Here is an 11,109-nt window from a genome sequence, read left to right as displayed (position 1 = left end):
TGGGCAGTCTCTGAAGGGGCAGGAGATTTTAATTGTTCAACATTTCCAATATTTTAACAAGCCCACCTAGGTGAGGCTTGTGTGCAAGTGGCAGCATAACATCCTTTGCACTCATGATGTTTTCCTACAATGGGCAGCAGGCCAAGATTTGAAGTGTGAATGAGTTTTCCAGACAGTAGAAAATGGAAAAGGAAAATGGAAAGCCACAGGATGTCACATTCATTCTATTCCTTTAGTTTCTCCAATTTCAACCGGGTGGAGGGTGGATCTTGCAGCAGTGGGCACTACCAGCGCAGCTAACCAGAATCTCAATAGAAATTTTATCTTGTGTCAGAAAAAAAGAACAGTTGAATGAATTATGGCTATATACATTCTGTGGCCAAAGAATCCTTGTGCTTGTTTTTTTTATCTGTTGGCATTATGAATTGAACTCCCCCCCCCAAATTTGACAGTTAATTAGAAAAAACATTAACTGAATCAATTGAGGTGCAATTCTAGAGAAAGATCAATCAGAGAACCTTATTACCTGTCAACCTTACTCTGCTTGTCCAAATATTGGAAATGTTAAACAAATAGAACATTTCTGAGATGTTGGACCATCCTGCCCCTTCAGAGACTGCCCAACCTTGTTGGAGAGAAACAGAGACCATCAGCCACTTTCATACTGATGCCTTGCTAGAAAATTCACACTTCCAGTGAACAGAGTAGACCGGATTTGACAAGGTCAGGGAGAAAATGGCTAAAACAATTTACAATAACATAAAGGTAATGTCTCTTTCAGATTGAGCTTGACCTCATTTAAATTATATATGGGAGTATTTAAGTTCCTTTATAAGATACTTATAAGTATATAAGTATCTTTTTGCTTACATAGGCACTCTAGATGGCTATTTAAATTTGAGGCACAATTGCCTCCTAATAACATGCACACTGCTGAAACATTAAAGGCACAAATTAGTGTATTCAATTTAATGACATATTTACGCACATTGTTTTGTTCTGTTTAATATTAAAAGCAAAGGAATTCGGAAGGGCAAGAAAAAATTCACTGCTTTTGCTTCCTGATTCCACTAAAAAAAGGGACAGCGTAGCATGATGATGCTTGTGTTTCCAAATGCTTTTTCATACCTTAGCAGTGTCAACTTTCTCCTCAAAGTCCCTCAATAGCAATGCATCAACAAGCAAATCACACATGGTGAAGCCTGAGTCCACCTGCTTTGCCTTGGTCAGTGTTTCTTTCGGGCTGCTTGACTTTCCAGGGCCATCAACTCAGCATTTTAGCTTTGATCCTTCACAAAATCCAATATTTCTTTTAAATACAACAGGGCTTGCATTGCACAGATTTCCAGAACTTTGAAGAGGGCAGTACAAGTAGTAATGGCTGGAAGCTCATTAAAGAGAGATCCATCCAGCCTGGAAATAAGATAACCTTTCGTATCATTTTCCTGTATACAGTACATAATGGCACACATTAAAATGAAATTCCACTGTACTGTACGAGGAGGAACTGATTACAGCTTCAGAAGTTGTAGGTGTTCACTGGAGGTTTTAAAGAGACTGGACAGCCATTTGTCCAGAATGGCATATGGGGTTGAATTAGAAGACCTCCAAGGTCCCTTCCAGCCCAATTCATCATTGAGCACTTGTCTTTTCATAGCATCCTCCTCCAACTGTAATGTCAACTCTCTTCTCTCTCTAGTGACACACATCCTTTCAAGAACCCCCAAATTATTCCCCACCCCACTGCCTTCTTCTGCCCTGTTTTTCAACTTCATTCAGCCTGGGCTTTCCTGGTGGTCTCCCATCCAAGACTGATCCACTCTTAAATGTTTAGTGCTGCTACTCCACTGAGCGGGTTAAACTAAGCCAATCCCACATTGAAACACATCTACAAGGCAGGATGTGCCTTGGCTGCATCGCCTTCTTGGTGGGGATGATGGGTATTGTTATCCCAGCCATTCCCAGAAGGCTCTTCGTGTTCCCGGAATTATTCACTGGCGGGTTTGTGTGTTGAGGTGACAATTGGTGACATCCAATTCTCTTATTTGTATTGATTTACAAAAGCGAGACGTCGCCTCAAGAAGCTCGACCCTCACTGAAGGCAACAAAAAAAAAAAAATCCCCAAAAGGGCGGGAAAAAAGCGGCTTTTATAGGCTCCGTTTTTGTCCTCTCCCCGCCTTCCCTCCCAAACAGCCAATGAGAGAAGGTGCTACGTTAGAGACAGGAAAAATAAACCGTTTGTGGGAGGGGAAAAAGGAAGGGTATGACAGCCGCTGATTGGTCCACTGGAGAAAAAAACCCGAAAAGAACTTTCCAAAGGAGAAGGCGAGGGCGGCAAAAGATCTGCACGTGACGTCAAAGACGGACCAATGGGAAGGCGAGTCTTCTCTGACGCAATCGGTCTTGCCGCCGCCTTCTCGGATGATAGGATACCTCAGAGAAACGAAAAGAAGAGTTGTCCTCCGCCCCGGAAGTGCTCGCCAGGCTTCTCTCTCTTTCTAACTCAGAGGAAAACAAGCGGATATAAATGCCCGTAGACACCACTGTTAGTTTAAAAATCAATGGGGTGGGGAGAAATCAAGATTTCTCCAGTGACTTCCAGCGAGAGCGGCTGAGCAGGAGAAAGTGCCCGTTTCTTTTCCTATCTCTGTGGGCGACGGCGCTTCCGCGATAGAGACGCCGCGGGCTAGAGCGCACCTTCTTCCGGACTGACTCGCGCTATGGTGCGGTTTAAAAACCGGTGAGGCTTCGGCGGGCGGGCGGCAGGGAAGGAGGGAGGGCTGGGCTTGGCCGCTTCCCACGGGAGCTCGAGGCGCGCGGCGGCGTTTGGAGCCCTTGTCCCGCCGAAACAGCCGCTGCCTTCCCACGACGCGTGGACACGCGGGCTAAGCGCGTGGTGGTGCGGATGAATAGAATGAATGAGCTGGAAGGGTCCTTGGAGGTCCTCCAGTCCAGCCCCCTGCTCAGGCAGGAGAATCTATATTATTTCAGATGAGTGACTGTCCAGTCCCTTCTTATAAAACCTCCAGGGATGGAGCGCCCACGATTTCTGGTGGCAAGCTGTTCCACTGGTTAATTCCGTTAGGAAGTTTCTCCTTAATTCTCCCGCTCTCTTGCTTAGGACTCGGCGGGTGCGAATGCTTCCATCTGGGCTTAAGTGCCCCAAACCGAAGGACGGGCGGGCGTCTCGGGTGAACTCGGGCAGTCCGAGCGGAGGCTTCGCAGGGAGATTCAGGCAGGAATTGAGACCTTGTGGAAAAGTCCGGGAGATGGGGGCGGGGGTGAGAAGAGAAGCGGTGGATCTGGCTGCTTTGTTTAACCCAGGAATGGGGGGGGTGTTAGGATATGGTTTGAGCCTAACAAGTTGTCCAGGTAATATATGTGTTCTGTAACTTTAATATGAATATGTATTGTGTGACTTTAAAGTTTTACTGCTGATTCATTGTAATGCTGAGTCATGCTGTAATTAGATAATCACTAGTTGTAAACATATTTAAGAAAGATACTGTAACATAGTCAGTTGATGATAAGCTACCATAGTGTGTGGAGTTGCTACCATTGTGCTATCATTGTTGGATGGATCTGCTACCATCGTGGTTTGTGAACCAGAGTGAACTTGTTATTCTAACCAACTACTGTTTGTATGGTAAGAAGAGTTTTTGTATCACTGAACTGATTTAACTGGCAAAGACTTGGATTGATTTAAAGACTATGAGATTGTTTTTTTCACTATAAAGTAAACTTTTGATAAACCAGTTTGCACATCTCTTATTCATTGCTCTTAGCAACATTTCTCTGTGCTCTACACTCTGCTGGTTGGTAACACAACAACAATATCCTTAACGGGTGGGGGACTTTGGCCTCTTTATGACTTGTGGGCTTCAACTCTCAGAATTCCTGGGTTTAGGAATTCTGGAAGTCCACAAGTCATAAAAGGGCCAAGGTTCCCCACTCCCCTGATTTAACTGATTAATTCTGCTTGGGAAGCACTTGTTCTTGGTGAAACCATCTGCAAAAGAGCTGAAGAAGCTTTTTGGATGAGAAGCGACACGTCTTCAAAGAAAAAGAAAAACCAGAAAGTCCAGTTGCCTCTTGAAAAAGCACCTTTGGGACATCTGCAAAGGATTTTTGGAATTGAACTGAATGCGTTGATAAATAAAGCGCTTTTGGAAAACTTAAGAATGCTTTTGTGAACAATATTTTGCTTCTAAGCTTTTAATTATGTGTAAAGGATAAGTTTGTATTTGATTTAGCCACTAAATTCTCTCACAAATGAGAGAATGAGTTCAAAAGCTTGAAAGATTAAACCTCTGGCCTGGTGACCAACCCAGATTAGTTCTTGCACTAAATTCACTGTTGCAGCTCAAAGATCCCTTTGATGAAAATTAATACAGAAATATTTCAAATAATGAATAATATTGCTTGCCAAATGAAGCCCTGGTTGACTGGCAACAGATCTTCCTAAGTTCTGAATCAGTCCCTGCCTGGCTCTACCTGACAAGGGCAGGAATTGATGCCACTCTCTGCGGCTGTCACCTCAGCTGTTAAAACATCTGTTTACATCTGCCTATCAAATTCTGGAAAGAACAGAGTGCATAGGTGAGCCTAGGCAATCCTGTTCTTTGTCTGATCTGGAAGTTATGAATATGTTCTGCTGCCCAGCGATGTAAAGCAGTTGGTGCGCTATGGGTAGCTTTAAGAGTCCTTTCTTTGATCTGCTCTGCTTTTCCAGGTACTTCCTGTGCGAGATCATCTCCGAAGACCCTCGCTGTCGGCAGTTCATTGAGGAGCGCATAGTGCACAATGCGGTAAAGAATGCAGTTGCAAGAATACATGGAGACTTTGGAGTCGCCTGTTGCTCTATTGCTTTTTCAGGTCTGTTTTCCAGGTTTTGCTAGTGTGCAGTGCAGGTAGTCCTTGATTAATGGCTGTGATGGAGCCTGTACATTAGTCATAAGTCATGATAGTTGTAAAATAGGTCACCATGTCACCGACCTAATTTTATGATGTTTGCAATGGTTAAGCAAATCATCATGGTTGCTAAGTAAATCCATGGTCATTGAGAGAATTCATTGTTTGCTATGGGTCATTTTTGCTGAAGTTTTCGGCAATGCTGGCTGGGGAGTTCTAGTTTATTTATTTATTTATTTATTAAATTTAGTTGAACTCCACAAGTTGTCAAGTTTGAAGCCACATTTTTTTTTTCCCTGAAAGAAGGGAAACTTCTGTGTGCTGCTCATCCCACCACTTCCCTTTACGAGATTCTCTGGTTTCTTTCTTCAGTAAAATACCTGAATGCCTACACGGGAGTAGTTCTCTTCTGCTGCCGGAAAGATTTTTATCGGCTTCTGTGGTCGTCCCTTCCTTTTATTACTCACTTGGAAAATAGGAGCCAACATTGCCCCTGCTCTTTTAACACACTTCATGTTGGAGGTAAGCTTTCTCTTGTAAGAGTCTGTACTTTAACAGGGCATTTTTTAAAAAAATCTTCCCTTGTGCAATTTCTTAAGGGAAATAATCTGATTTATTGGTACCATGTTCATTGGTAACCAATTTTGTTGTATATATGATGTACAATGACAATAAAGGCTATACGATCTTTGCCACAAGCGGAATTGTTCAAAGTGCGGGTATTTTGAAATAAAAATCCATACAATTGACAGTAATAGCAGAAATAAATACACATTGTAACAATTTAAAAAACAAGGTTGAAATGAAAAATAAAAAAGTCAGGTTGGGCACAGCAGTAGAAATTGGGAGGAAGTGAGTTTTAGTTCTGCTTTGGGCACAAAGCCACGTGGGTGACTTTGGGAGACAGACAGGCAGACACACCCACACATACCAGGCAAAGCAAACCAATAAAACTGCAAGCAGCTTCTGGGAATCAGGCATGATTGAACAGGAAGAAAAGACTTCAAAAGGACACAAGTATCGGGGAAAAGTTAAGTTTCCCAACATTACCTCCTTAGATGTAGCCATCAGGGATGGGCATTTTTTTGTGAGGCAACTCAAAAGGATTCTATGATCTGGAATATTAAAACAATATCAAGAGATTTTTCATTGGCACCAATTCTGTAATTGGGGTCATGGTAGAAGCAGTTCAGAAAATTTATTTTCTCTTGCACCAGTATTGAGTAACAGTTACGTGTACATGTCTTAGACAACAAACTAGTCAGTCAATTTGTTTCACAACTGGTGGATTAAAACTTGGGTTGGTCTGAAAATAGAAGGATCCTGTTTTTGAGAGAAAGCACTAGTTAAAAAAAAGTTATGCATACATGTTATTTCTGGGCTAAAATATAATGCACTAAATATTATAAACTGATTTCTGGATTTCATAAATAGTAAATATGGTATTTAAGTCACCAGATGGCAGTGCTCAAAGATGGAGAGCACTAGTGTTTTACTGTCCTCCAATTGGTTGAGCGGATTTTTGCAACACAGATATTGTATCCTAATCCTGAAGGAAGCGGGCACAAATTGTAAAGGTTACATGAAGAGCTTTAATATAGTCTTTGTTTCTTGCTTATCTGTTAAAAATGGGCAACGAGAATGTCTCATTGTGGCTTATTCTGTTAAAATCCGTTTCTCTGAATATTTAGGCTGCAAGTAATTCCTTGTCTGCATAGTCCTCATGTCTTCCTTCTCTGCTTCTAGCAACAATACGGACCTGTCAGAAATTCCTCATTCAGTACAACAGGGATCAGCTACTGCTGCTGTTACGGAACTGTACCAGTGAAGGTAATTAATCATAACCTGGCATGTTGGCATACCTCTGAGTGAAGCGTAGCCTCTAACTTAGAACAGAATGGCAGAGTTGGAAGAGATCTTGGAGGTCTTCTAGTCCGACCAACTACTTGAGCAGGAGAGGCTACCATTTGGGCAAATGGCTGTCCAATCTCTTCTCGAAAACCTCCAGTGATGGGGCGCCCACAACTTAACCTTCCTTTTAAAAAATCTCTCTGAATCCCAAATAAAATAAAAATGAGGAACGAGGCAGCAGCAGGCCATAGCTTGATAAATCAGTTCTTTATAGCTGCATTGTCGGTGGTCGTTGCTTTTTCAAAAATAATAATACTGCAGCCTCCAACCCAGGAATTATGCAGATTCCAGTAATAGGAAGATAAATCCTTGTAGATCTAGTGTTTCTCAACCTTGGCAACCTGAGGATATGCAGACTTCAATTCCCAGAATTCCCCTGCCAGTTTGGCTGCCGGAGGAATTCAGGGAGTTGAAGTCCGCATATCCTCAGGTTGCCAAACATTCCTACTCTGGAATCAGAATGCCTTGTAAAAAGAGATTGAATCTAACATTACTAAGCACTGGTTATTAATTATCTAATTACTAAGCACTGGAGCTCCATTGGCTTTATTCCTCTCCCCCCCCCTTTTTTTTGTGTGCGTGTGGCTACTTTGTCCAAGCACAGGACAGTTTAATTTTTTTCTTTAAAATCCCCTGTATTTTACATAAAAATTGAGAATCACCATCATGTAATGGCAGTACTGAGAACCTATATGGAATGCCAGCTTCCTGGAAATCTGAACTTGTTTCTTTCAATTTCTAATTCCTAACAATCAAAAAGTTAAATCTGGATTGTGTATGAAATAGCCAAAGGCAGGCTATTTCAGGCAAAAAGTGGGTGGCAGCGTTTGGTTTGCTGCTCCAGATGCTTGACCAACAGGATTAGACAGACAAGGAAGGCATCCATTGGACGGGGAATTCTAGGTGCTGCAGTCCAAGGTGGGGGAAGGAATGCTATAGGAGTATTCAGCTTTTAAGACTTCAACTTCTAGTTTCTCAGCCAGCAGAATTCTTGAGTGGCTGGGGAATTCCGGGAATTGAAGTCCACGACATGAAGTGGCTCAGGATTGAGAAGTATTACTAGAGACACTCCATTGCCATGATGTCAACTAAAGGAGGGCCACTGGAAGACGGTGAAACCTCTATTGACATGGCAATGAGAATGTCTTGCAAATTCCTTTCCCCTGTTTTACCAGCCGATAGAGAAGCCATCCGGAAGTCGGTCCAGAGCTGTGTGCTTGTGGGAGTGGAGCGGTTCCGGAGTGAAGAGAGTGAGGAGAACCTGGAGATGGACTGAATTACATCACCTCTGAAGTGCTTAGGCAAGGAGTGCCTCTCAAGGGCAAGGATCAGTACCTTTTCTCCATTATATATACATATATTTACAGAGTTTTACACATCTTTTATAAAACTAGCTGAAGCTATGTGTGTATTGTACCAATCTCTCCCCCCACCCCCGGTCTCTGCTCCTGTTTGTTCAAGGAGGGGGGGAGGGAAGCTTTTGACCCACAGAAAAACCACAAGGGCTGGACACTGGGTGGAATTGATGGTGTGGCGTAATGGTGCAGCACATAGAAGAGTTACTTCCAGAGGAGCGAACCGGAGGCTGTTTTCCAAGCATGGATTCAGTGCATTTGCTGGAAAACGTAAGACCATGAATGCACACAGACAGGCCAACAGTGGGGTCACTGGTGGATTTGCAGTGTGCTGCAAAGATAGCAGTCCGGGCAGCAAATGGCCATGGTTGGCAGCACCCAATAGCCCACGGAGCAAGCAAAATGGCGCCCCTCCTTCTCTGATAGGAGCAGCAAAACGCTACCCAAGTGAAATCCCGGTCAACAAGCAATAGCAAGGCCAGAAGATGTTTGTTTGGGATGGAACTAGCAACCGTTAACAAGGTCTGAATTTGGAAGATGCACATTCTGTACATTTTCCCTTTTTTTGTATCGTTCTGATAATTTTATACCGCAGGTGGGTTATTTTGAGGGCATAGTATGACTATAATTCTTTGTATAACACAGTTCTAAGGGGCTAAACAAAGAAATAAAAAACCAAAAAAATTCATGAGTATTATTTTCAGGGGGATTTTTTGATAAGAGTAAGCCATCCAGACTCTGAGGATTAGATGGCATTCAAACGTGTACCATCCATCCATCCATCCAGGGGATAAACAATTCCTTTCTTCAATTTATTTACTCTGTATTTTGAGTAATACATGACTCATACCTGAACCAGTGTTTCAATTCTACCTTTAATTGTACTGTTCTGGGTTTCAAAGGAAACTTTCCAGAATAACTTAACCATCCTGAGTGCAGTAGAAAAATACTCTGCTGTTGTAAAAGGGCATAACTGCAGGAAACTTAAAATAGATGACATATGCCCCTGCAAATAAGCTCTACTTTCCCAGAGAAGTAAAATTCAGACTCTTAAGAGACAGATGCAATAGATATCAAGGCCTGTTCTCATGTTCCTGAGCGCCGGACATGAAACAATATGTTGGGATCACAGGTAGATGACCACCAGAAAAACATACTTACCATTAAGGACAGTGTAACCTGTTCCCCAGAGAGGAGGTGGATTTTCCATCGTTGGGTGTGTTCAAGGGAGGCTGAACAGCCCCGTCTGGGTTGCTATAATTTGGATCCCTGTCCTGAGCAAGGGAGCAACCTCAATAGCCCTCCAATTCCAGGGTTCTATGATATGGAAGTGAGACATACTGCTACCACATCATTTTGTGTGCAGTTGTAATACATGAGGGGGGCATTTGCTCAGATTTGTCTGGTGCGCCAGTTGCGCCCCTACCTGGACCGTGATGACCTGCGCAGTCACTCATGCGCTCGTCACCTCCCGGATTGACTACTGCAATGCTCTCTACATGGGGCTGCCCTTGAAGACCACCCGGAGGCTTCAGCTGGTGCAGAATGCGGCCGCGCAGGTAGTGATGGGAGCGTCCCGACACTCTCATGTTACACCCCTCCTGCGGGACCTGTGTTGGGTACTGATTGCCCTCTGGGTGAGATTCAAGGTGCTGGTTATTGCCTATAAAGCCCTACATGGCTTAGGCCCAGGGTACCTGGCAGACCATCTGCGGCCAGCAACAGCTCCCCATTGCCCGGTGCACTCTCACAGGGAGGGCCTCCTAGGGGTCCCGTCGGCCAGACAGTGTCGGCTGGCGACTCCCAGGGAGCGGGCCTTCTCTGTGGGCACGCCTACTCTGTGGAATCAGCTCCCCCTGGAGCTCCGGATGGCCCCTGACCTTCGTTCTTTCCGCCATGACCTCAAAACATGGCTATGTCAGCGCTTCAACACTGGCATAGAGAGCAGAGGAGAGAGAGATAAGCTCTGAACTTTTGCCTGCTAAATCCCTTTGAAGTCAGGTTGTCGTGGAAATGAGGAGGGGGGACATTCCTGGGAAATGACGAGACAAGAAGTCTGAAGAATGACTTGGAAGATAGCCAATGAGAAGCAAAGATTTGGGGATCGGAAAGGGAGGGATTGGGGGGCAAAAGGTCAGTCTTGTCCGCATCGAGTCATGATCCGGTGGCTGTGCTCAATTAAAGAAAAGATTTCCTTAAAGATTGGCAGTTTGGAAATTCATTTATTTTGAGATAGCACCGAAGTCTGACAGGCTATTTGGCCTGGCCGGATTGGACTGAAGGGGTTTTTTAAAGGGGATTTTATTGGTTTTTATATTTGAATACTGAATTTTATGCGTTTATCGTTGTGAGCCACCCTGAGTCCTTTGGGAGAGAGGGCGGCATACAAGTTTAATAAAATAAAATAAATAAAATAAAATAAACGAATCTTGGATTTAGCATGCAGAAGGCCATTAGACATCCTGCTACTTAAAGGAGTCCATATACTATTCTATATCTAAAGGCAAAGCAGCATCTACAGGTCCCCCTATTTATAACCATTCATTTGATAATGGTTTATACTTATGACATCCTAGAAAAAGTGACTTATGATCCATCCTTAAAGTTACAACCATATGACCCCATAATCATAGTCATAATCTGGGTGCTTGACAGCCAACTCACGATGGTTGCAGAGTCTTGCAGCCACCTGATCATGACCTGAGACCTTCCCAGTCGGCTTCTGACGAGCAGTTAATTGGGGAAGCCAAATTTACTTAAATGCATGATTCACTTAATGACGTGACTCGCTCAACAATTGCGGTCATTATTTATTAAACTTCTATGCTGCTCATCTCATCCAGAGGTGACTCTAGACAGCTTACAATCAATAAAAACAAGATAAAACATTAAAACAATATTAACACTAAAATTGATTTAAAAACTGACAAA

General features: G+C 43.4%; 1 protein-coding gene across 2 annotated transcripts; it reads left to right on the top strand.

Moving 5' to 3' along the window:
* The first annotated feature begins 2,412 nt into the window (after positions 1 to 2,412).
* POP5 (POP5 ribonuclease P/MRP subunit) lies at positions 2,413 to 8,226 on the top strand. Of its 2 annotated transcripts, none has more exons than XM_034438468.3 (5): positions 2,413 to 2,741; positions 4,734 to 4,876; positions 5,285 to 5,434; positions 6,659 to 6,742; positions 7,999 to 8,226. In XM_034438468.3, exons 1-5 carry the CDS (start codon positions 2,722 to 2,724, stop codon positions 8,097 to 8,099), a joined length of 498 nt encoding a protein of 165 aa, XP_034294359.1. In that variant the 5' UTR covers positions 2,413 to 2,721; the 3' UTR covers positions 8,100 to 8,226. The 2 variants fall into 2 exon arrangements, with proteins under 2 accessions (XP_034294359.1, XP_087736278.1); XM_087880152.1 differs by lacking the exon at positions 2,413 to 2,741 and adding an exon at positions 4,437 to 4,600.
* The last annotated feature ends 2,883 nt before the right edge of the window (positions 8,227 to 11,109 follow it).

The sequence above is a fragment of the Pantherophis guttatus genome, chromosome 17 (assembly GCF_059756535.1).
Source record: "Pantherophis guttatus breed Tessera chromosome 17, ASM5975653v1, whole genome shotgun sequence".
In the NCBI taxonomy this organism is placed as follows: domain Eukaryota; kingdom Metazoa; phylum Chordata; class Lepidosauria; order Squamata; family Colubridae; genus Pantherophis; species Pantherophis guttatus.
This window is presented reverse-complemented; position numbering and strand designations above follow the sequence as displayed.